Here is a 27,781-nt window from a genome sequence, read left to right as displayed (position 1 = left end):
TGCTTTTGGTCAGTGCACTTTATTACAGTAACAATATAGTAAATACTACATATTCTAACTCTGTTTCTCACTTATTTTATCAGCTTTAAAATTTCACCTTGCAAACTGTTAAATAAATTCCCTGAAAAATTTTCTCTACCCAACAGAAGGTTTTTCTTTATTAACATTTAATACGTGAAAGTATATTTTAAGCCACATTTTTTATAACTTATGGAGGAAACAGCCTTGTTTTTGTTTGTCACAGTTGCTTATCTTTCAATAGTCAAAACATACTATGTAGGTATTAACTCAGAATATTTATTGCTTGTACCTGAAGTACATGAATTATTTAATGCACTTTTTATAGAATGAAACTTTGATAACTTCATTTTCGCTAATAATTTTTGTAGAGTCTAGATTTCCATGTTATTCAATATTAATATCTAAAATAAACTACCCTTTTCCTCAGACTAAAAAATTTAAGACTACTTCAGAAAACACACACACACACACACACACACACGTATTTAGAGTGTCTGAGTAAGCTAATTTTTGTCTTCTTTATTTTGGAAATATATGACAGCTATAAAATTGGTCTTGAAGATAAAGAGAAATGAAAAATATTCAAATATTGGAAGGATAATACTTTGATTTTTAAGACTCTCTCAAATAAATCTTTATTTTCCATATTTTTTACGCATGCAAATTGTTTTACCTTAAATAATTTGAAAGTTAAAATAAAATTATAGTATTAGCTGATCACATATCAGTAGCCACAGAATTACATGTCTTTTTATATGATATTAAGTTGCAAAGATGTGCTTCTGTAAAGTGATGAGTGTTTAGAAGGTGGCTCATTACATAGAATGATGCAGAAATCTCATTCATGTAGTGCATTATCAATGAGCACTACTCATTCTTCATTTTCTTTTCCTTCTTTACAAAGAATCGGTAAACTAACAAGAAGCACTTTACAATAAGGACAACAATAACTGCCACACAGGTGAGCAGGAATCCAATCACATCCAGGGAGTGGTACTGATACCAGGTGAGGTTGTATGCAAGTGGTCTCAGGTGCTTGGCCCCTTTGTGGCGCATGACAACCTCAATCCAGAAGACTGCTCTGTCCAGGGGCTTCATAGGCTGGTCATGGTGAATGGCTGACAACCACATAGCATTCTTTTTATAGCTATAAGAGATAAAATGGTCATTTAAAAAAGACAGAATAAATGAAAAAAACACAGTTATAAATTTTTGTGTAGTGAAGATGATATACAAAAATTAGAAGAAAATTTGTTTTATATTCGTGCCTAGAAAGATGTTAGTAAGAATGTCTAACCTTCTTGAGTAAACCAGATGGAAGCACATAAAGAGAAGTTTGAAAAAGTCATGTATTTTAGAGTTTATAGACAGTTAAACCATAAATACAAAAACATCAAAATGAGATATTTTTATTTGAATATATGAAACTTTCGCTTACTTGCCATGTATAGCTTGCTCTTGTGATTGTTACAATCTTCATTTTTGGTTAGCACTGTCATTTTAAAAGTAAGAGTGCTTTTTGCCAAAAAGCGCTTTCTGAAGGGAGCCTGATATAGCTGTCTCTTGAGTGGCTCTGCCAGTACCCGGCAAATAAAGAGGTGGGTGTTCCCAGCCAACCATTGGACTGAGCACAAAATCCCCAATGGAGGAGCTAGAGTAAGGACCTAAGGAACTAAAGGAGCTGTCAGCCCCATAGGAAGAAAAACATTATGAACCAACCAGTAACCGCCCAGAGCTCCCAGGGACTAAACTACTAATCAAAGAGTACAAATGGAGGGACTCATTGCTCTAGCTGCATATGGAGCAGAGGATGACCTTGTTGGACATCAAAGGGAGGAGAGGCTCTTGACCCTGAGAAAGCACGATGCTCCCGTATTGGGGAATGCCAGGACTGGGAAGTATGAATGGGTGTGTTGGTGAGCAGGAGGGAGGGGAGAATGGAATAGGGTGTTTTTGCAGGGGAAACCAGAAAGGGGGATAACATTTGAAATGAAAACAAAGAAAATAGCTAATAAAAAAAGAAAGAGTGCTTCTGCACCTCCACTTGAATCCCTGTCTCCACCCACCCCCAGGAGCCCACAGCCTGTCTGTCTCACAGGAAGTCTGCCCTAACCTGGGTCACAGGTAAGACCCCCACACCTCAATACCCATGCCAGCTGGGACCCCACACAGAGACCTAAGATATGAGATCTACCCTGCTCTGCCAGAGTCCCATCCCCCTTCAGGTTTGTACCTCCACCTGAACCCATGGCAGGCCAGCCTGCCTGCACCTCCATAGGATGCCAACACCTACCTATCTCCCAGGAGCTCTGCCTTAACCAGCAAGAAAGATCAGTGTGCTATTACTAGGAACCCAAAGCCTGCCTGTCTCCCAGGAGGTCTGACTTAACTAGGGACACAGGGACACAGGGACACAGGGACACAGGGACACAGGGACACAGGGACACAGGGACACAGGGACATAGAAGGCCTGCTCTAAGCAAGAAGATAGGAGGCCTGGCCTAACAAGAGATAGCTCTTCCTGACTCACAGAAGGACTGCTCTAACTCAGGTCATACAGATCCACATGTGTCCAAGGAGGCCTTCTCCAGTTCTAGACACCCAGGTCAAAGGTACCTTTTGGCCCTTACTTACCAAAAGTAAATAACCAGATGGTAAAATGCAAGCACAAGAATATAAGCAACAGTAGCCAATGTAATTTGAAACCACCCAGTTGTTCCACTACAGCAAGTCCTGGATATCCTACCACACTAAAAGAGCAAGATTCTGACTGAAAATCCCATCTCATGAAGATGATGGAGGCATTTAAGGAGGATGTAAAGAACCTCCTTACAGAAATACAGAAAAGCACAGACAACTGGGAAGAAGCCTTTAAAGAGGAAACAAAAAACCCTTAAAGAAATACAGGAAAATAAATTCAAACAGGTAAAAGATTTTAACAAAATGTTCCAAGTTCTAAAAAGAAATTAGAAACAATAAAGAAATTACAAATAGAGACAACCCTGGAGATAGAAAACCTAGGAAAGAGTTCAGGAGCTATAGATGCAAGCATGACCAACAGAATAGAACAGATAGAGAAGAGAATCTCAGGCATAGAAGATATTGACACATTAGTTAAAGAATATACTAAGTGCAAAATGTTTCTATCCAAAACATCCAGGAAATTTGGAACACAATGAAAAGGTGAAACCTAAAAATAATAGGAATAGAAGAGGATGAAAATTCCCAGTTCAAAAGTGCTAGAAAACAGCTTCAACAAAATCATAGGAGAAAACTTCCCTGACCTGAAGGAAGAGATGGCCATCAATCTACAAGAAGCTTACAAAATACCAAATAGATTGAACCAGAAAAAAAATCCTCCTGCCACATAATAGTCAAAACATTAAATATACAGAACAGAGAAACAATATAAAAGCTTCAAGGAAAAATAGCTAAGTAACATATAAAGGCAGACCTATCAGAATTATAATAGACTTCTCAAAAGAGATGCTAAAAGAGAGAAAATCCTCCTGGACAGACGTCATGCAGACTCTTAGAGACCAGAGATGTCAGATAACTATATGTGGAAAAACCTCAATCACAATAGATGGACAAACCAAGATATTCAATGACAAAAACCAATTCAAACAATATCTTTTTACTAGTACAGCCCCACTAGAAGCAAAACTCCAATATGAAGAAGGTAACTACATCCAAGAAAACATATGAAATTATCATCACAACAAGCACAAGAGAAGTGATTAATCTATACATAATACCATATACAACAACAGAAACAACAGGAACTAACAATTAGTCATCTTTAATATATCTCTATACCAATGGACTTAAATACCCAATCCATAAACACAGGCTAATGGTGACATATGCAAATTCATTATTTTGCTACTTTTAAGAAATATACCTCAGCAACAATAGACCTTTTCTCAGAATAAAATGATGGAAACAAATTTTCCCACCAAACGGTCCCAAGTAACAAGCTGGAGTAGCCATTCTAATATCTAATGAAATAGACTTTCAATGGAAAGTAATCAAAAGAAATGAGGAAGGACATTTCATATTCATCAAAGGAAAAATGCACCAAGATTAAATCTCATTTCTGAACTTCTATGCCCTAAATGCAAAGACACCCACATTCATAAAAGAAATACTACCAAAGCTCAAAATACACATTGAACTTCATACAAAAATATTGGGAAACTTTAACACTGCACTCTCATCAATGGACCAGTCATTGAAACACAAACTAACAGAGATACAGTGAAAGTTACAGAAGTTATAAACTAAATGGATTTAACAGATATCTACAAAACACTCAACCTAAAACACAAGAATGTACCTTTTTTTAGGACCTCATAGAACATACTTCAAAACCAATCATATAATCAGACACAAAACAAGCCTCAATAGATAAAAGAAGATTGACACAATCCCATGCATTCTAACAGATCACCAAGGACTCAGACTAGTCCTCAAAAACAACAGAAAGCCCCCCTATTCATGGTATCAGAATAACTCTCTGCTCAATAATAACATATTCAGGGAAAAAGTAAAGAAAGTTTTTAAAAACTTTATAGAATTCAATGAAAGCGAAGATACATCAAACCCAAATTTGTGGGACACAATACAAGCACTGTTAAGATGAAAAGTCATAGCACTATGTCCTTTTATAAAGAAATTGGAGAGATCCCATTCTAGCAATTTAACATCACACCTGAAATTTCTAAAATAAAAAGAAGCAAACTTATCCAAGAGGAGTAGAGTAAAGGACATAGCCAAATTTGTGAAATCAAACAATTAGGAACAAAGAGAACAACACAAAGAAGCAACAAAACCAACTACCAGTTCTTTGAGAAAAATCAACAAGGTAGATTCACCTGTAGCCAAATAAACTAAAGGGTACAGAGACAACATCCAAATTTACAATATCAGAAGTGTAAAGAAAGATATAACAACTGAAAAAGAAGAGATTAAAAATATCTTCAGATCCTAATATAAAAGCCAATACTCCATAAAACTGGAAAACTAGACCAAATGTATGATTCTTTAGACAGACACCAGGTACCAAAGTTAAATAAGGATCAGATAAACCATCTAAACTGTCACATAACACTTAAGAAAATAAGCAGTCATTAATCACATTAGTCTCTCAATCACAAAAAGCCCAGGGCCAGATTGCTTTTTATTTCAAGGAAGAGCTATTACCAACACTGATCAAACTATTTCACACACACACACACACACACACACACACACACACACACACACACACACAAGAAATAGAGGAAAAGAAAGAAAAGAAAACAAATAGAAGAAACACTACCTAATTCATTCTATGAAGCCACAGTTGCTCTGATACCTAAACCACACAAGGATGCAGCAAATCAAGAGAACTTTAGACCAATTTTGCTTCTGAATATCGATGCAAAAATACACAATAAAATTATCACAAACAGACTCCTAAACAAGTCAAAAACATCATTCATCATGGTCAAGTAAGCTTCATGGCAGGGATTCAGGGATAGGTTAATATATAGAAATACATCAATACAATCCACTATATATGCAAATTCAAAGAAAAAATCATATGATCATCTCATTAATTGCTGAAAAAGCCTTTGAAAAAATCCAACACCCCTTCATGTTAAAAGTCTTGGAGATATGAGGAATTCATGGCATATACCTAAACATAATAAAAGCAATATACAGCAAACCAACAGCCAACATCAAATTAAATGGAGAGAATTTGAAGAATCCCTCAAAAATCTGGGACAAGAGAAGGCTGCTCACTCCCTATCTCTACTCAGTATAGTACTTGACATTCTAGCTAGTACAATTAGACAACAAAAGGATATCAATTTGGAAAGGAAGAAGTCAAAGTATCAATGTTTGCAGATGATATGATAGTATACATAGGTGACCCCCAAAATTCCACCTGAGAACTCCTACAACTGATAAATAACTTCATCAACATTGCTCGATATACAATTATCTCAAACACATCAGTCACTTTCTTTTATAAAAATGGTAAATGGACTGAGATAGAAATTAATGAAAGAACACTGGTCACAATAGTGACAAATAATATGACCACATGGTATTGGTACAAAGATGTACAGGTCAATTAATGGAATAGAATTGAAGACCCAGGAATAAACCCACATATCCTGGACCTCTGATTTTTGACAAAGTAGTCAAAAACATACAGTGGAAAAAAGAATGCATCTTCAAGAAATAGTGCTGGTCTAACTGGTGCTATACATGTAGAAGAATGCAAATTGATCTATATTTATTACCATGCACAAAGCACAGTCTAAGTGGATCAAGGACCTCAACATAAAACCAGATACACTGAATCTAATAGAAGAGAAAATGGGAAGGAACCTTGAACTCATTGGCTTTGGGAGAAATTTCCCAAACAGAACTCCAATGACTCAGGCTCTAAGATCAAGAACTGACAAATGGGACCCCATGCAAACAAAAAGCTTCTGTAAGTCAAAGGATACTGTCAATTGGATAAAACAGCAACCCATAGAATGGGAAAAATAATCTTCACTAGTAATGCATCTGAGAGATGATTAATACCCGAAATATACGAAGAATTCAAGAAGGTAGACTCCAAAAACCAAACAACCTAATTTAAAATGGGATAAAGAGCTAAACAGAGAATTTTTAACATAGGAAGTTCAAATGGCTGAGAAGCACTTAAAGAAATGTTCAACATTAAAATGCAATTAAATACAAATTAAAATGACCTAAGAATCCACTTACAACAATTAGATTAGCTAAGATCAAAATCAAATATACAGGCAAGGATGTGGAGAAAGAACACTTCTGCATTATTATATAACCGTCCTCAAAATAAATCTGGAGGTTCCTCAGAAAATGGGAAATAGTTCTACTTGAAGACCCAGCTATACTGCTCTTGGTCATGTACCAAAAAGATTCTCCACCATATCACAAGGACATGTGCTCCACTATGTTCATAGCAATATTATTCATAATAACCTGGAACTAGAAACAACCCCTCCTCAAGGGTAGAATGGATTCAGAGAATGTGGTTTATTTACACAATGGAATACAATTTAGTTATTAAAAATGTGGAAATCAGCTCCTAAAGAAATGTTCATTAACATTGTAATGTTAATGAACAGTGCCAAATACACTGTGCAATCTACAATTTTCCATTTGAATGTATGTTAATTAGTTACTCCCTTCTATGTGATGGTCCCATGCTTAGAGTCAGTGAGGTCCTTGTGATGGCTTGTTATGCTTGTAGATTTTGGCACTTGTAATTAATGTGTATAGCAAGTTTTTATGATTAAGGAATCAAATTTATTGAATTTTATTATTGAAAGTTGAAATAAGATATATGAACAAAACAAATCAATAAAAGAATATACTCTTTTCATGGAAAAAAAGAAATATTCAACACCCTTAGTTATCAAGGAAATACAAATCAAACAACCTTGAGATTCCACCTCATACCAGTTAGAATGTCTTAGAACAAAAATTCAGGTGACAGCAGATGCTGGAGAGGATGTGGAGAAATAGGAACATTTCTCCATTGTTGGTGGGAATGCAAGCTGGTAAAACCACTCTTAAAATCAGTTTGGCAATATATCAGAGAACTGAACAAAGTATTACTGGAGGACCCAGCTATACTGCTCCTGGGCATATACCCAGAAATTGCTCCAACTTGTAATAAGGATACATGCTAAACTATGTTCGTAAAAGCCTTATTTATAATAGACAGAAGTTGGAAAGAACCATGATGTCCCTCAACAGATGAGTGGATACAGAAAATGTGGTACATTTATACAATGGAGTACTACTCAGCTATTAAAAACAATGAATCCATGAAATTCATAGGCAAATGGATGGAACGAGAAAATATGATCCTTAGTGAGGTAACCCAATCACAACAGAACACACATGGTGCACTTGCTATTAAGTGGATATTAGCCCAGAAGCTTGGAATACCCAAGATGTAATTCACAAACCACATGGACCTTAAGAAGGAAGACCAAATTGTGGATACTTTGGTCCTTCTTACAAAGGGTACACATACCCATGGAAAGAAACACAGAGACAAAATGTGGAGCAGAGGCTGAAGGAAAGACCATCCAAAGACTGCCTCACCTGAGGATCCATCCCATATTCAGTTACCAAACCCAGACACTATTGTGGATGCCAAGAAGTGCTTTCTGACAGGAGCCTGATATAGTGGTTTCCAGAGAGGCCCCTGCCAGTGTCTGACAAATACAGAGGGGGATGCTATCAGCCAACTATTGAACTGAGCACAGGCTCCCCTGTGGAGGGGCTAGAGAAAGGTCCCAAGGAGCTGAGGGGTTTGCATCCCCATGGGAGGAACAGCAATATGAACCAACCAATATCCCCCAAAGCTCCCAGGGATTTAACTACCAACCAAAGAGTTATGGGAGAGACCCATGGCTCCAGTCACATGGGTAGCAGAAGATGGCCTTGTCGGACATCAATGAGAAGAGAGGCCTTGGACCATGAAGGCTCATTGCCCCAGTGTAGGGGAATGCCAGGTCAGGAAAGCAGGAGTGGGTGAGTTAGTGAGCAGGGGGAGGAGGATCAGATAGGGCTTTATCAAAGGGGAAACAAAGAAAGGGATAGCATTTGAAATGTAAACAAAGAAAACATCTAATAAAGAAGAAAAGGAGGACATCATGCATTTTTCAGGCAAGTGGATGTGAGTAGAAAATATCATCATGAGTGAGGTAATTGAGATTCAAAAGGACATGCATGGTATCTATTTACTGATAAATGTATATTAGTCAAAAAGTACAAAATGCCCATGATACAGCCCATAAACTGTAAGAAGTTTAAGAGAAGGAAGCCCCAAGTGAAGATGTGGCAGTCCAACTTAGTAGTAGCAAGGAAATAATCACAGAAGGCAGAGGGAGGGAGGGACCTGAGTTGGAGATGGGAGGAGGGGTTAAAAAGGGGACAAGATCAGGTATAAAGGGAGACAAGAAAGAAGCCCAAAGGGCCAGGAGAAAGAATAGAAACATGCATTTCATTCTTTCTGTGGGGTGGGGGTCGGGTGGGGGTGGGGTAGGGAGAATCTCTAGAAAGTCCCCAAGACCTGAGATTTGAGATGTACCCTGTACTCAGTGGGAATGACCTTAGCTAAAATGCTGAACAAAGATGAGACTGGACCTGAAGATTCTACCTCCAGTATGTAGTCAGGACCCTCAATGGACAGCCGAAGTCACCAACCAACCTTCGAAAATTGTAACCCAGAATTGTTCCTGTCTAAAAGAAATGCAGGGACAAAATTGTGCAGAGACTGATAGAATGGCCATCCAGGGAGTGGCCTAACTTGGTATCCATTCCATGGCAGGCACTAAATCTTAATTCTATTACTAAAGCAATGTTGTGCTTGCAGAAAGGAGTCTAGCATGGCTTGCAGACAGGAGCCTAGCATGGTAAAGAGGTTCTACCAGCAGCTGGCTGAGACATCTTCAGATACTTGCATTCAAATATTGGATTGAGGTCAGGGGCACCTTATGGAAGAGTTAAGGGAAGGATTGAAGGAGCTTATGGGAATGGGAAGCTCATAGGAAAAACAACAGTATCAACTAACTTGGACCCCTCAGAGACTGTAGAGGCTTAGACACAAAAGGATTGGTCCACGGCTCTAGACATATATGTAGTAGATGACTGCCTCATCTGGCTGGCTTCAGTGGTAGAGGATGTGCTTAATCCTGTAGAGACTTGATACTCCAGGGAATGGGGATGCCAAGGTGGGGTGTGGAGGTGGTGGGTTGGTTGGTGTGTGTGAGAGCACTCTTTCAGAGGCAAAGGGGATGGGAGGTGGGTTTAAGAGCTATGGGAGTAAGGAATCGGGTGCTGGGACAACAGCTGGAATGTAAATAAAATAAATAATTAAAAAACAAAATGCCAAAATTAAAAGAAATGCCAAATTCAATTTTAAATTAAAATTAAAATGCCAAATAAAATTAAAAGAAAAATAAATAAGGCTTGTCAACATTTCACATTGAAGCATGGAGGTGTATCTGACTGTATTGTTGAAAAGATTTTTGATGAGTACATAAAGGAGAAATGTGACTCAGAGACATGAGTCACCAGTTTGGGTAGCACAACAGGTAGTAATTGCAATGGTGATTGCTTGCACTTCTAGTGTTTACAAAGTACAATAGGAAACGTGCGCATTTCTTCTCATTAAATCATCTTCATTTCTTAGTATGCATATTCCAGTTATTTAAATTTAGGATTACATGTATCTGATGGAGGAATGGGAAAGGGAGAGGCTTCTTTAAAGATGGGGGGGGGAGGTAAATACTGAAGAAGGTATGAAGACAGTGAAGGGAGATAGCAGAATTCAACAGATCTGGTAAGGAATTTTGGAAGAAGGGAAGCATGCCAAAGAGGGGAACGAGATGAGGAGGGAAATGGAAAAAATAACAAGAATAATGTTGACAAATATCAAAAGAGTGATGCTATTAATTATCCAAATCATGTAGAAAAAATGATCATGTACATGTTCATTTGCTTTACTCTAATAGTTTCTCATTTTTATCCTAAAATATTGGGTTGCACAGATATACATCCAACCATGCACTCAATTTTATGTTCATATCTATCCTATTTCAATGATGCAAGTTATAACTACCATAAATGTTGCATATCTATTATATAAAATTTTGGGCTTCTCCATTGTAATGTTTTCTGATAGCTGCTCTGTGTAATCCATCTGATACCACGTTTTCATTCATTGGCTATGTACATTTTGTACTATCATTAGAACTTGGACCAATTTCTTTACTAAAAAAAAATGAAAAGAAAAATTGGCCAGATTTGATAGCTCATGGCTCTTGGTCAAACAGTGTGGATGAAGAAGCAGAAGGGCTTTATGGTTAAGATGGTGCTACATGGCAAAGAAATGTAAAGGACACATGGAATTAAAAAAATGTAAGTAAAGGAGAGTGTAACATAGACACAGAAACTTGCCTGAATTTCTCTCAGTTTCTACCATTATTTTTATATTCAGGAGAATCCTTGCTCATTTGTCCTTCAGGAAGAAGGGCAATGAATAAATAAATAAATAAATAAATAAATAAATAAATAAATAAATAAATAAATCACAAAGTTTATACTCACAAAGGATTGTCTATGACTTCCTTCAGTGCATTGAGCAAATCTGACCTTGACAATGTTCTGATATTCAATGTAACAGCCACTCCTTTGGCCACCATGTGGGCAATGTTATCATGTTGTTCTCCAAACAAAGGAATACCAATCATAGGGATTCCATGATGGATTGCTTCATAGAGTCCATTGGCTCCACCATGAGTTACAAAGGCTTTGGTTTTTGGATGACCTAGAAGAAGATGAATTCAGATTAATAGAAATGAGCAGTCTTAGAAATGCAAAGAGGCATGTATAGTATGAGGAACTGAAAGGAGATTTTCTTTATGAAGATTGTTATACTCATAACCTCACTGAAATTCCTCTTTGTTTCAGAGAAAGAAGAACCTAAATTTACAGAGAACAATCTTTGCAAGTTTGCATGTGACTTCAGACTTGAACTATGAAATATAGACTTCCACTGGAACACAGGAACCCCATGGTAGATAAGATAGAAATATAGTAGATAAGATAAAAAAAATGAGTGTTTAAAAATTCGAACTGTATTTCAGAAATTTTTCTTAAATAAATAATCAATTCAATAAGTATAATACGCAATATTTTGAAGTCAACAATGATAGAAATCAGAGAGAGTCAGTCATTATTAAGCATTTATTTTGCAGAGTCTTACCGAGAAGATCATTTTGGGGAAGCCACTTGTAGAGTCTGGTATTGGGTCCTAAGGTAGCCGGTTTTTTTCCATCAAATCTCCAAAGAACCTGTTAAATGTTAGAAAATCTGTGTTGATAGAGACAAATTTGACATTGTAAAGACTAAGCAGGTTATATTTAGGATATATATATATGTGTGTGTGTGTGTGTGTGTGTGTGTGTGTGTGTGTGTGTGTTTGTGTGTTTGTTTGTGTGTGTGTGTGTATGTGTATCTAACAACAATTAATGATAAGTGATGCCATGAGTTTGAAAGAAAGCAAGGGCACAGATATGAGAGTGTTTGGAGGAAGGAATTGAAACAGAGAAATGATGTTATGAGAATTTCCAAAAAAGTAATAATTAAAAATGTAGCTTTTTAAAGGGAAAACGTAGTTAAATTACTGCCATAGGATAAATGACCAACTCAGAATAGGTGAGCAATGGTAATTCTTAAAAGAATAAGCAAGAGTGTGTTGTGATAAATCTCCAACCCAAATAGGCCCCAGCAATGAAAACACTATTCGGTTAATATGAATACAAGCTATTCGTCAAGACTGGGCAAATTTACCACTACACTACCATCTTTCCCATCTATTAGATTCTTTATAACTTGTATTATCTCCAAGCCATGGGCTTCTGCTTCTCTCTCCCCCTCCTAAAACCTTCAGCTCCATTTTCTCTTTTCCCTCCTCTTTCCCTGTCCCAAAACCTTCTCTCCCAAAACCTTTGCTACCAAACCTTCTCCTCCTTCCTCATCCTATCTTTCTCTCCTCACACAAAACCTTCTCCTCCTCATCCTTTCTTTCTCTATCTAAAACCTGCCCCTCCTCCTCATTCTCTCTTTCTCTCCTTCTAACCCCTAACCTGCTTCTCCTCCTCCTCTTCATCCTCGCTTTGTCTTCTCACCATAACTTTTTCCTCCTCCTCCTCTTTCTTTTCTTCTCACCCAAACCTTCTCCTTTCTCTCTTTCTCACACAAAACTTTCTTCTCCTTTTGGTCATCGTCTCTTTCTCTCCTTCTCACACCAAACCTTCTTCTCCTTCTGCCCAATCACTGGCTCTAGCCTTAATTTATAAATTAAGGTGGAAAGTAGGTTTACAGGAAATCACCTGAGTGCTGACTCATTCCTAGTTCGAAGTCCCTCACCCGAGAAGAGAATTTGCATCAAATACAATTAGTCCCAGGGCTATCTACAACAAGAGTGTGCCAAGAGTTTCTGTTTACTTCTATTCTCTTGTTCTATGTTTTTTCTAATGAGTTTCATTTTTTTTTATTATTTCCTCATGGCAAATATTCTCCATTCACAATTCTCTCTGAATGAAGTTCTTAAAACTGATGTCATTGTGTTTATCTTATATTAACCTCATCTTAAGATTGCCATAAGAGAATTTTAACCTCTGTTTTCAAGGTAGAAAACATTTGTTCCTTGTTTCAAACACTAATCAAATTGGTTATTACAAAACATTGATGGTTGATCTATTACGTGGCAACCTTTTTTAGACAAAATTAATAATTGCTATCCAAAAGGTAAAATGTTACAATTTGCTTTTATATTTCTATACATGAATCCCATAAAATACATCAATTATGAGAGAAAAGTTTATATAATTAAATCACACGTTTATTCCTTCGAGTTTCCCCCTGCTTCAGCACAAATAACTGACTTGGGTGCTATAGCAGCCATTTTTAAGATGTTAAAAAATCAAGCTTTTAATAATAGGAAATGTATATACATATAGCTCATGGTTTACAATTGCTTAAAGTTGTTCCCTTTTTAATACTGCTTATTCTTAATTTTTACAATTGTTTATACAAATATAATTCAAATTTAAAAAGATATGTTCTTGAAATGACTGTCCTCTAGATATCTGAGAGCTAATCCAAAGGCTGGAGAAACAGCCATGGGTGCTGGGAGCTAAACGCTTGCATTTTATGGTTGTGAGCCGGGAGAGATGGCTCAGCCATTAAAGGCTAGGCCCTCATTCATGGAATATGGAAGCTCAGATCCCACGAGTGGCTCACAACCACCTATGATGAGATCTGATGCCATCTTCTGGCATGTCTAAAGACATCTACAATATACTTATATATAATTAATCTTTAAAAGGTACCTAGACAAAGACTCCTTAAGGCAAGGCACATAAAATTTATATCTCAGAAAGGCTATATAAAAACAATTGGCTATACAAACATATTCTTTATATCATCAAAAGGAGTAATGGTTTAAAAATTAATTTTATATTTTTTGTGCACATCAAATTATAAAGATTTGTTCTTGGTGTCCTCAGTTTCTACCTCTACCACATAATAGTGTTGATTCCAGAGGACTTAATTAAATATTAGAGATAAATGATGCTCATGTTTCTAATTTAGAAAATTAAAATATGTACATATGACTATGATTCATTTTTGGGCTTTCTAGTCACAACTGTTCTAGGAAAAAGCAACTGGGAATGCTACATTTATTTTCTATAATTACATAGTTATTGCCTATGTTATGATATATGCTTGTGTTCCATCTTGGTTTGAAACAGACAATAGAGTTGGCCATTTAATGAATAAAGGTTATTCATTTGAGATGTCTTTGACAATTTGATTCTTTGTTATCCTCAAAGATGAGGGAATATAAAAAATTTAAAAATAATATCTTCTTAAAAAAGAAAAAGAGAAGGGAAATTGTATCCCCATGCATATCATTTGAATTATGCTTGCATATTTTTAAGAAAATTTTAAAATTTGGATGTGAAGGAACTCCTTTCTGAGTATATATGGCATCCTATTGAAAGGATAGAAAATAAAACAGCCTAATTCTAATGACCCCAAGAAATCAGTAGTTTAAAATGCTATCTCTCTTTGTTAGAAACTAGGTAAAAGGTCACATTCCAGAGCCCGCCCTTTGTTTAGACCTAGCAGAAAGGCCTTAAATAGGTGATCCTGGCCCCATAGGGTAACTGAAAATGGGCTAAGCTTATCTTCTGTAAACTTACACCATTGCCCCTAAGCAGGAGTTCACGCAGCTGTAGACATTATAGAAAACTAATTGGTTCACTGAGCATGGGCTCCGATAATTTAAACTGATTGGCCTAAAAACTATGGAGTGGTACAAATCAATTGGCTCCCATTTCGCGGGCTCTCCATGCTAAGAAATGATTGGTTTGTGATTCGCGGGCTTTGTCGTAAACTTATAAAAGCTGTCTCAATTCGGCACTCGGGGTCCATAGTCATCTAACCCTGCGTGGTGTACGGCTATGGAACCCAGAATTCTGGAAATAAAGAAATCCTCATGCTATTGCATTGAGACCATTTCTCGCGAGTGATTTGGGCATCGCCTTCCGGGGTGTGGGGTACTGGGGCACCCTCGGTTTTTGGGGTCTTACACTATAACTAGGCATACTGATGCCTAGATGAGATGGAAAAATTCACTTATTGGCATATGACATGAACCTGACATAATATTGGGGAAGAAGGCATGTCTATGTTTTTTCCACAGAATGCTACAGAAGCATCCTAGCTGCCAGAGTAATTGATGTGGTACTGAAGATGATATTGACTACAGGCTTGCTGAGTGCCCAGACATGGTAACAAAAAGGCTATATTGAATACACTTTAATTGTTAATGGTACCAGATTAAGTAAACTGCCTTGCTTCAAACTTTTAGAAATTGTGGGACAAAAAAATTGAAAACTGTTAAACTAACTTAGAAAAATTAATCTAAAAGAGAAATTATAATGACTCATTTGTCTATAATAGTATTGTGGCAAAAGTGTCCTCTTATGTGGATTCATTTAAGGGTATCTCCTAAATGTAATATCCTGCCATGTTATGAGGCAGTGGCCCAGATAATTGTACTTGGAAGGAAGCAGCCACTAACTTGTTTTGACAAATAACCAGGTATAATTATTCAGCCCTTTAACGTAGATCAAGAAGCTTGGCTGAAGCAGCATGGCACAGATTGGCTGCTTGCTCAAGTAGGATTTGAAGGAACTATAGATGGCAATTATCCTCAAGATAGATTAATAAAGTTTTTGGATGTGCATGAGGTTGTATTTCCTAATATGATCTTTGCAGCCACTGCATAATGCTCTTTTGATTTTTCATAGATGGCTCTTCTGAAGGAAAAGCTAGATATCTTATTAATAATCAACAGGTGGTTATAGAAACACCTGGGTTCACCTCAGTTAGCAGAGCTGACAATGGTATTAAATGTTTTTCAACCTATAAATAATACTTTTAATCTTTTTACAATTAGCTTATATATTGCAGAACCTGTCCTTGTATTAGAAACCTGTGGCACATTTAATTTTAATACACCCTCAGGATCTTTGTTTTCACTATTGCAAAACATCATTTTTGCTAGGAAAAAATCCCTTTTATATTGGCCAAATATGAACTCACTCCAATCTTTGACATTAGCCAAAGGCAATCATTGCATTTGACAGAGCTCTAATAAGAGAAGCTTTAGTGTTAGAGCTTGTTAATTTGGCTAGACATGATCATAATGGGTTCCACCTTTCTAGCCATACATTAAGACTCTGACATGCAATCACAGAGGAGCAAGAAAGAATGATTATGAAACAATCCCTTAACTGCCTTACCTTATATCCAACTCCCCATTTAGGAGTCGATCCATATGGCCTTATGCCCAATCATAGTTGACAAATGGATGTAACTCACTATACAAAATTTGGAAAATTAAAATTTATACGTTTGCATTAATACTTGTTCAAGATTTCTTTTCACTTCTCTACATTCAGGAGAAGCCTCTAAATGTAATCAATTATTGCTCACAAGCTTTTTATACCATGGGATTATCCAAAGTCATTAAGATGGACAATGGGCCAACCTACACTGGCAATAGCTTTATCTCTTCTTGTAAAGAATTTGGTACTAAACATAAAACTGAAATTCCTTATAACCCAATGAGTCAAGGAATTGTTGAGCATTCACATCACAATCTTAAAACTTGGCTTTTAAAACAAAGAAGGGGAAACTATACCCTTCTAGACCACCCAAAGCATACCTTGCTTTTGTTTTATTTGTTTTGAGTATCTTGCAAACTGATGCTAAAGGTCAGTCTGCAGCAGATCACCATTGGCATCCTGCCACTTCTAATTCTTTTACCATGGTTAAATGATGAGACCCTTTAACTAATAAATAGAACAGTCAGACCCTGTTTTAATTTGAAGAAGTTGTTCTATTTATATTTTCTCTCAAAAGGAAGATGGAGCTCGATGGCTGCCAGAAAGATTGGTATGTCAGATAGAGATCCTGACTCAGCTGGTAAGTATGGCTAATTCAATAATATTCTTAAAGCCCCTTCTCCCATACTGGGAAGGTAGACTCCTTTTCCTCTAGCCATTAATTTGCAAGTGAGGCTTTGTTCCTGAGCTACTAATTTACAACCAAATTAAATACCATGGGCCTTCCAGAGACAGCCCAAAGCAGGCTTTTCATTTTAATCTCTTCTGTTATGTTTCAAACAGGTTTCTCTCAGATACATCTCCACTTCCAGGGCTCAAAAATGAACAGCTATGTAGGTCAGCCAGCTCACATTCACAGGGCATTTACAAAACCAAATGGATCTCCAAAAAGGGAGCCACATAGAACTCAGATCTGTGTGTGCTTGCTTATTAAGCAAGTATGGGCATCAGTATGAGGTGCAAGGCAAGGCAATGCAAGGGGAAAGGAAATGTCCTGCTTCTGAGTTTCCCTGAAAGCACACCTGATTTCATGGGGGTTGATGTCGAGAGACTGTCCTTATAACAATAATAAGACAGTCTATTACCCCTCCCCTGTAAAAGACATCATATAATACTTAAGGGATCATGGTCAATGCTTTCCTTCACTGGTAAAAGCCCACTATCTTTTGAAGAATATTTATCCACTGGTTTTTCTTAAAATTTATAAAAAGGGAGGAATTGTGACCTCCCCCAGCCCATTGTTCTCAAAGAATAGCAGCCAGCAACCTGACCCGCTGCCTCCTGCAGAACAAGCAGAACCAGTTTCCAGCCTTCAGGGAAGGGGCTTGGTCTTCCTTTTTATCTGGCAAGAAATGCATTAAAGGTTGAGACTTGAACTAGAAGCCAAGTCTGTCTCCATGTGTTTTCTCTTGCCACCCTGTTCCTATTCCCATTTCTCCTTCCAGAGAACCCACCATTAGTATGTAGCTATAGAACCCTTCAATACATGGTATAATATCTGGGACACTTTTGATCAAGAACACCGGTTAATACCAAAGAAAAGGTCAATTAGACAGAATATTTAAAACATTTTCAAAATTCATTAGGGAGTGATAATTCCCTACATGCTACTATTAAAAAGTATATACTTTTACTGTTATGTGCATTGGTGTTCTACCTCTCTGTCTGTGGTGTGTGTGTGTGTGTGTGTGTGTGTGTGTGTGTGTGTGTGGTGTATGTGTGTGTGTTTGTCCCATATTAATTAGAACTGGAGATGCAGAGAGTTGTGAAACTGCATATAGGTACTGGGAATTAAGATCAGATCCTCTGGAAAAGCAGCCAGTGCTCTTAACGACCAAGTCATCCCTTCAGCCTCCCTCCATACTACTTTAAGAATACATAATTAATCACTAGTCATTTGCTTAAAGCTCTGAAAGGGCAGATCACATTGGATACTTTTTTACTTTATCTACAGAGAAATATGGAGTATTGCAGCTCTTTGAATCCAAAGTAAAAGAGACATTTCTGTTTCACATGGTTCCTTTACACTCTTTATAGTTACTTATTTTTCCCACTAAAATGTGTACTATAGGTATTATGACATGAGAGAATAAATCTTTGGAATGGATTTATTTACACAATAAGAGCCATAAAATGCTAACTGCATGTCATTCTCTTCTTGCTCAATTATTAAATCAGTGGAGGATCTAATATCAACAATTATATGGATATATTGCTTGCTGTATTATTTTATATCTAACTAATAATCAGTTTTAAAAAGTTATAGAACTCTATAGAGTTTTTATGTTTCAAACAAAGATTGTTACAGTAGAATAGGAAACTTTTAATTTTATCTTCACATACTACCATGCTCCCATTACTCCAAAATCTACAACAAATGATTAAACCTGCACTTATCCAGTGTGTATTACTCTAACTTTGTTACCCTCTAGACTCCTTGGTTCGATTGCAGAACAAAATAAGCAAGCTGATGAGTTAACTGATTATTTTTACCTCGCCACAATGAAAACATCACCACCTATGCACTAATGTTATTGGAGTTCATGCACAATACCATATCCCACTTAGACAAGTGAGATAAACTGTACAAGAACTCAAGAAGATCAACTCCAGAGAAGCAAATAACCCTATTAAAAATGGGGTACAGAGCTAAGCAAAGAATTCTCAAGTGAGGAATACTGAATAGCTAAGAAGAACCTAAAGAAATGTTCAGCATCCTTAGTCATCAGGGAAATCCAAATCAAAAAAACCCCTGAGATTCCAGCTCACATCATCCAGAATGGCTAAGATCAAAAACTCAGGGAACAGCAGATGATGGAGAGGATGTGGAGAAAGAGAAACACTCTTCCATTGCTGGTGGGATTGAAAGCCAACAAAACACAATTTGGCAATTCCTCAGAAAATTGCACATGCTAATACCTGAAGACCCAGCTATACTGCTGGGTCATATACACAAATGATTCCAACAGGCAAAAAGGACACATGCTCCACTATGTTCATAGCAGCCTTATTTATAATAGTCAGAAGCTGGAAAGAATCCAGATGTCCCTCAACAGAGGAATGCATACTGAAAATGTGGTACATTTACACAATGGATTACTACTCAGCTATTCAAAGCAATGAATTCATGAAATTCTTTGGCAAATGGATGGAACTAGAAAATATCATCCTGAGTGAGGTAATCCAATCACAAAAGAACACATATGGTAGGCACTCACTAAGTAGATATTAGCCCAAAAAGCTCAGAATACCAAAGATACAATTCACAGACCACTTGAAGCTCAAGAAGAAAAACCAAAGTGTGGATAATTCAGGCCTTCTTAAAAGGGGGATCAAAATACCCATGGGAGGAGATTCAGAGATAAAGTGTGGAGCAGAGACTGAAGGAAAGACCATCCAGGGACTTCCCCACCTGGGGATCCATCCCATATACAGGTACCAAGCCCAGACACTATTGTGGATGCCAACACATGCTAGCTGACATGAGTCTGATATAGCTGTCTCCTGAGAGGCTCTGCCAGTGCTTGACAAATACAGAGGTAGATGCTCACAGTCAATCAATGGACTGAGCACAGGGTCCCCTATGGAGGATCTAGAGAAAGGACCCAAGAATCTGAACTAGTTTGCAGACGCATAGTAAGAACAACAATATGAACCAACCAGTACTCCCAGAGCTCCCTGGTGTGAATCCACCAACAAAGGAGTACTCATTGAGGGAATCATGGCTCCAGCTACATATGTAGCAGTGAATGGTCTTTTCAGACATCAATGAGAGTAGAGGCAATTGTTTCTGTGAAGGCTTGATGCCCCAGTGTAGGAGAATGCCAGGACAGGAAAGTAGGAGTAGGTAGGTTGGTGAGCAGGGAGAGGGGGATTGCATAGGGGATTTTCAGAGGGGAAGGCACGAAAGGGGATAACATTTGAAATGTAAATAAATCAAATATCTATTAAAAAAAAAACAATGTCCTACTTGTTCTTCCTTGCACTGTCAGGGTCCTATAGCTAGAATTCATCCAAGAGGTAAGATCATTAGTGAATTATGGAAAGTAGATGTAAGTCTTCTGCCTTGGATTCTATAAGTATGTGTGTGCATTGATTCTCTAAATTTATTTGGGTTGTACCTCTATCCTCAGAGAGTGCTGTAAAGTTTTGCTCATGTGGGAGTGCCTATTGCAATAAAAAGTGGAAAGGAACCAATCTGTAGTAGAAGAAATTTTAAAAACTTTTGTAAATGATGGAATATTAATCATATGATAAGAATTCTTCATAATCATTAGGGCCAAGGCATAATTGTAAGAGCAAACATAACATTAAAATAACAATTATTTAAAAAAATAAAAATGGGGGAGATGCAAAGGTACATCCTAGCACTTTGATTACTTACAGTTAGTTTGAAGTTTACCTGAAGGTAATACCTGTTCAGGAACTCATAACTATTTATTCCCAGAATATTCTGCACTGCCTTTAGACAGGACTGTGAGGTTTAAAGAATTTGAGATTTGGAAGCCTGGTTGGCTAAGGAAATTTGGGAAAGCATATGCATCTGGCATTGCATGTTTCCATTAAAAGATTATGGATTACTCTCAGACTCCTCCAGTCCTAGGCCATGAAGTAGAAAGGTAGAGTGCGAGCAAATAGAGCAGTCATTGTGAAGACAGCATAGCTATAGCTAGAAGGACAAAACAATTTATGGAGCAAACCAAATCATCAGATCAAGCCAGCCCTCCTGGGTCAAGGTAAAGAAAGTATGTACCAAGAGAGAAGTTACACAGAGCCCTTTGTTACCTGAGAATCTCTTCCTGGTGATTCTATCTGCTTTAACCTTTGTGTCTCTGGATGCACTCCCATCAAAGGACAATTAGATTCATTTACATGTGAAACAAAGACAACACACACACTCAAACACACACACACACACACACACACACACACACCAATACATACACATAGACCAAATCAAAACACTCTGGATACTCTATGTTAAAATAAAATTAAAAAGAGGCAGATGTCCAAAAGCATTCCTAGAACAGAGTCACATGAGTTGATTTTTGAGGGTTTCTGAGAACACTGAAAGAAAATAGTACAGGAGATGTTGAACTCAGTTTCTTCAACCCAAGAGATTGTTTTCAAGATGTATGTTTTCCCTTGTCCCAGGGATATGTGATAGGAGTAGTTCTACTGCAGGTTAACTGCTTCTACTTGCTTCTATTATTTAGACAGTATTTAAAGTGTCCTTTGTGTTCCTCTGTGGTAATGCAGCTTTTTACCACATGCAGCTCATCTTTATAATTGTACAGAGCTTGAACTCGTGTAATATTGTACTACTATGACCTTTCTTAACCCTCTGAATATATATTGTCTGATTCTCTGAAGAAAGTCAGCCATTGCATGAGGCTTTGATCTTTTTGGAATATTGACAGTGTAGGTTTTAAAACAAGATAGTAAACCTACTGTATCAACTGGACCAAAATATATACATGTCCTTTGTACAAAAATTCCTGTGGATCAATAGTTCAGAATATGTCTGCATCATATGCACAATGGACTCCAACTGGTCTTCAAATAACAAATATAACCACAACAAGTGAGAACAATATTTCTTTTTTTATTAATTTACCTAAGAATTTCATAAAATGTGCTTTTAAAAATTAATTTATACCTATCACAGTCTTCCCTAAATCTCCCCTTTCCTTTTAACCCAATTTAGTATTTTTAAAACAAAACAAAAAAAACAACAACTTCAAGACCAATTTGTGCACTCCAAATATTGTTGTGTATATGGTCTTCCACTAGAGAATAGTTGACTTCACAGGGGCTACACTCTTTCCCTCTCACAAGCCAACAGTTGTCAGGAGTCCATGTCTCTGTGTGGACTGTGTGCCCCTCACCCATCCCCATGCTCCTATTTGGTCTGTTTTTGTATTTCAGATTTCCAAAGCAATCAAATGTTGCCTTTGATTCACATGAATTAAAAATTGCATAATTTTATCTGTTCATGAGAAATCAGTTTTGCTTTGGGATTCTAAGAATACTAATAGAGACCTGTAAATCTTTAGTCACTAAGGGCTAGACAATTTGCATATAAAATTTGATTGAACATCCACATTATTGCAATTATCTCCAAGACTAGAACTTTCTATCCCCATCCCCAACTTTTGTCAATCTCCTTCCCTGTGTGTTCTGTATTTGTTGGAAAATGGGTGAACCATTTGATATGTGCAAATTCATATTTTTGTGTACCAAGGTGAGTGGGTGACATGGAGAAGACTACCTCAGATTTTCAATTGAAAGCCTTTCCTGTTTTAGACAGAATTTCTTGTTTGTTGATTTTTTTTTCTATTACTGTCCCACAAAGGTCCAGAAATTCTATTTCTGCCTTCTCTCTATGAAGATACTATTGCCATAGTGTCATACAATACCATGTCTAAATTCATGTGGATTAGGAGGATTCAAACTGAGCTTCTCATAGTGCATTGAAAACATTTTATGCACTGAGCCATCTCTGTAGCTTATTCACTAATTATGGCAAATATATGTTAAACCTCCATCCTATGAGGTTTGTCATAGAGTTCTGATATTCTTACATTATTTGGGGACTGAATTGTAACTGATTCAGATAAGATGAGAATATTTCTCTGTGCAACAACTTTTTGCAGTCTATTATAAATAGTTTGAGATCACAAGTGATAAGTCTATCACTTAAAAATCCCCAAATCTAAAACACGATATGAGACCTATTGATGGCTATGTAGTCTTTATGAGAAATTTCAAAGGTCTTACTGTGGAGAGCAGAATTTTTTGTGACAGACAAAATAGTTTCAAGTCCATACCCATGATAGGTGCTAGTAATAGAATTCTCAGACCAGTCTTATAAAATGGACCATTATCCTCACATCTAAAATGGATTTCCTTTGTGACTGAATCAATTAACTTTTGGATCATTCCAAAATTATATTGTGATTAAGGAGAAGATTTTCTAAAAGAAAACTTAAGATACTCATAAATTTTCAAAGATTCTAATTATGTCACTTTTTAGTATGTTATATGAATTGATTTGTTGATAAGTTTTTCATATCTGATTCTCCTGGATTCTCTTATTTTTGTATTTCTTCCTTGAATGGTCTGATTGTCACTCCGACTGGTTAGAAGAAGAAGCATCTTTCATGGGTTCTGATGCACAGAGATGCTTGGCATCATCTCTCCCTTTCCTTTAGATATTTCTGCTACAATTACTGGCAGAGAACCCAGAAACATAGACTTATTTTTAAATTCTATTTTTCTCAGTTAGCCAAAAAGGTATTCAAGTCTTAGACTTCTTCATTCTTTAAACCACCTTCTGCACACAACAAATCTACATCAAAGTTAGAAGGGAATGCAAACTTATGTTACATTTGAAACATTTTATATATATTCTATAAATATAATACAAGTCATCTCCCCACTGAAAAATCTTACATATACAGTGACTTAAAAAGTTGACAAATGGAACAAGTAATTCTGAAAAATGTACTAAGTCTACACACCATTGACAGTGATGGCATCATAGTGTCAGCATTTCAGAATGTCTCCACAGTAGTTACAATGTTCATAACCTAGTTACTTGTAGCCAGGACACCTTCTGTAGTATTGTAGTATCTCTTGTGTGTATCTGATTCTAAATTGGCTTAGATCAATTAGAACTTACCTTAACTTTTAGGTTCCACAAGTCATTTCTAAAATCACACCCTCCAATGATGTTTATAGACTCAGTATAGAGTTACCTCCCATGGGCACTTTACCTCACCTTTTGAGGAATCTGGGCAAGGGCCCATGCAATTGCGTTGGCCTTTTCTTCTGTCATGTTTCTGACCATTGACCCCAGAGAAAACACCACCACACCATGCTCTCCAGAGCTCTGGACAAAGTCTTCCATTTCCTGAAAAGAAAGAATTTGTTCTGTCACACAATAACAATAGTAGAAAATCACTCATGAAACTCTTTAAAAAAACCTAGAAGAATAAAAACTGAAGTATTCTCAGGAGTTTTTAGAATAATGGTGTTAAAACATACAGAAGACAACTGGCACAGACAAACACCTTGAATGCCACAGGTAGCAGTACAAATTCTACTCACACATATGGGGAAATTTTTCTTCCTATTTTCCTCTGATGAAATAAAGCTCAGGAGTGCAAAGTGTGAAATATTTGCAAAATTATCACTTTCTTACATTTTCATGCTACAGAAAGTATAAATTTTCCTTGCTCTTTTATTTCTTTCCTGTGATGGCTGACTTAGCATTTTTAAGTCCACTGTTTGATGAAATAATACCTAAGTTGTAGTATGTACATAGGTGGTGCTTAAACAAATTTCCTACCATAATGAATTAAATGTTTTAGTCTTTTGAAAATACTCATAACTACATAGCATACAAATATATTTAATAATGTTCTAATATTGTATATAATTAAGAGCATTTTCAAAGATAACCACCACATTTCATTCTTTGGAACAGAAACTATGTCAATGTTTTTTCTGTGGATAAAACAATTAGCTCATATATGGTAATCATAGCTTATGAATTATCAAAACTTTCTGATATGCTGAATTTAACTGACTTAATTACCCTGTCTGTGTGTTTATGTACATGTAGGCCTGTGTATGACTTTGAACCTGTGTATATGATTGTGTGTATATGTGTGTGTTTGTGTTTTTGTGTGTGTGTGTGTGTGTGTATTGGAGTTTGTGATGCCTGTGAGGTTCCCTGCCTTTGTTTTAGCACATGGGTACCAAAGGTTAAAATCAGATGTCCTCTCTATCAATATTTAAAATAGTTGTTGAGACTGTCTGTTATTGAACATGAACCTCACCATTTTTATCTGGTCTATATGCAGTAAGCTTCAGTATTAACCTATTTCTGCAACCTCAGTACTAAAGTTGTCATTCTGTGCCAGGACAATCAACTTTTTATGTAGGCATTGGGATTCAAATTCATGTCCTCATGCTTTGGTAATGACTTTAACCAATGGCTAATTATTCTAGTCCCCTACATGACTTAATTTAACTCACTGATTTTGCAGTTCTATTGTATTCTTTCCTGAGTTTTTTGAGCTCCTACTTAGCAGGACTCTTAATTCCACTTCTCACAGATCTCTATCATTGGGATGTAGAATCACTTTCACCAGAAATGAAATGAACTGAAAAAGAGATAAAAAGGATGTATTTACCTTAGGCAAGGGTTTAGCAGGTTTGCAGTGGAGTCCTCCAACATAGTCAACATTTGGTAAGGTTGGGTGAGGGAACTCCAAATCCCAGTAGGATCTAATGAGCCACATTTCTGCTTTGCCCATTGTCTCAAATAAGGTTGTGGGCCTTCCTAAATGAAGAAAATAAGTAAATGAGTCAGAGAAAAATTGACAAGACTTTCTGCTGAGTATAAAATATATTTTCTTAAAATTGTTAGAAAAATTGTGTTTGACTTATAGAATGTATGCCTTTAAAATGTAATATTCATTTATATGTAATATAATTTGCATCAGTAATTGATTTGTGGCTCAAATCATATATGTAAATCTATGTCTGGGCTTATTTTTAAAGGAAATAGTAGGACTTACCTTCTGTTTCCTCATTAATTTAGCACCACAGTTAATCAAATAACCCACTGAGCCACTGTATTCATAAGTGCACATTTTACTCTTCTTTAACTCTTCAGAGGGAACAGTGCAATCATAAACACACAGTCCAGGTGCAAAAGTCACAACATGCTTTGTACTCTGCCCAAGATTACTGGGCCCATGGTAGTTTGTAGTTAATCTTTCATCCTTCTTTAGTTTAGGGAAATGTGAAGTTTATGGGTGGCTGGATTTCTGGTTAGTGATTCAAATCTTGTTTCTCACTAACACATTTAATATGTTTATCAGTATAAACAATAACCATATTTTCAAAATTATGAGAATATAAATTTTTAGCCAATCATAAGCATGATATATTTTTAAGACAATAAACATGACATCAAAAAATACAGATAGAGTATATGCGCATTCATATTTCTATAGAGTTTAGACATTTGCATTCAATACTATGAAACAAAATGAAGAAATATGGGTGTGATAGAAACCTCAGTTTTACTCTTAAGCTTGGGCAATAACACAGTATCTTTCAAGAGCAGCAGAAATCTTTAAAAAATTCAAAGAAAACATTACATGATTGGTCTTTTCATTTATGTGTGTGTGTATCTACATGAATGAATGCTAAGTTCATTCCAGTGTCTGTGGATACCATAAAAAGGTTGCAGGTCTGGTGGAAGTGAAGTTACAGGTAATTTTGGAACACTGGACATAAGTGGGTTCTAGGAACAGAGCTCCTAGAATTTCTAGGTCATCACTTGTGAATGATGTAGTAAAAGTTTCAAATTCAAGGCCATTTGATCACCTGTAAAAGACAACTTCACTTTGTACTTAATGGAAATGTATCTTTACATGCATGTGAAACTTAGATCATTAAGCCTGTGAAGAGAAGAATAACTTACCCAAAGTTTTACTGTAAAGCTGATCCCATTCCTTCTCCCTAAATATCTGGAACCAAAAGTCAAAATAAAGCATACATATCATATTTTTCACCCTCTCTTTGAATGTCATTTGGCCACCTAATCCTGACAGAATAACAGGTACATAAGAGGGAGGGAGTAGAAGTCCTGCAATATACTTTTCAATCGTGTAGCCAGGAGAGAAGCGAAGGCTGTACAGAAAAGGAATCTGGAGCAGTTCAGCTATGAGCTCCCCACAGGGAGCAACGGCATCTGACAAAAGGACATCAAACTTGGACTCCTGGAGTTTTGTCATGAGCTGTTTGTTTGAAATAGTGTCTTCACAAAGAATGAGAGAGTAATTAGAATATCCATCAATTATATTTTGTAGTAAAGGAGAATATGATAAGCATGTATCTCTTGGAATCTCATAAGTCCATGTGTCCACAAACCTTGCAAAAAAAATTTCTAGGTCATCACTTGTGAATGATGTAGTAAAAGTTTCAAATTCAAGGCCAGGGGATTTTTTGGGATCAAGAAAGATAGAAGATAAAGGTCTCAGAACAGTGACTTCATGGCCCTTCTGTACAAGTTCATCCAGTATTATCTTTATATTCATCCAATGGCTGTATTCCACTGGCCACACCAACACCTTCCCACACTTTGCAGACCTGAAGCAGCAACTTATTTGCAGCAGCAGCAGAGCTGAAATCCACTTTCCAGGCAT

At 36.7% G+C, this 27,781-nt stretch overlaps 1 protein-coding gene across 2 annotated transcripts; it reads right to left on the bottom strand.

Moving 5' to 3' along the window:
* Window positions 1-888: 888 nt before the first annotated feature.
* Window positions 889-27,781, bottom strand: LOC127696036 (UDP-glucuronosyltransferase 2B17-like). Of its 2 annotated transcripts, none has more exons than XM_052198491.1 (6): window positions 27,058-27,781; window positions 25,757-25,905; window positions 24,337-24,468; window positions 11,834-11,921; window positions 11,176-11,395; window positions 889-1,168 (listed from the first exon to the last, which is right to left on the bottom strand). In XM_052198491.1, the coding sequence occupies exons 1-6, from the start codon at window positions 27,779-27,781 to the stop codon at window positions 889-891; spliced, it is 1,593 nt and encodes a 530-aa protein (XP_052054451.1). The 2 variants fall into 2 exon arrangements, with proteins under 2 accessions (XP_052054451.1, XP_052054453.1); XM_052198493.1 differs by having other exon boundaries at window positions 25,757-25,901; window positions 27,306-27,781.

The sequence above is a fragment of the Apodemus sylvaticus genome, chromosome 11, assembly GCF_947179515.1.
Source record: "Apodemus sylvaticus chromosome 11, mApoSyl1.1, whole genome shotgun sequence".
NCBI classification, from domain to species: domain Eukaryota; kingdom Metazoa; phylum Chordata; class Mammalia; order Rodentia; family Muridae; genus Apodemus; species Apodemus sylvaticus.
The sequence above is the reverse complement of the archived record's forward strand: the minus strand, read 5'-3'. Positions and strand labels throughout refer to the sequence as shown.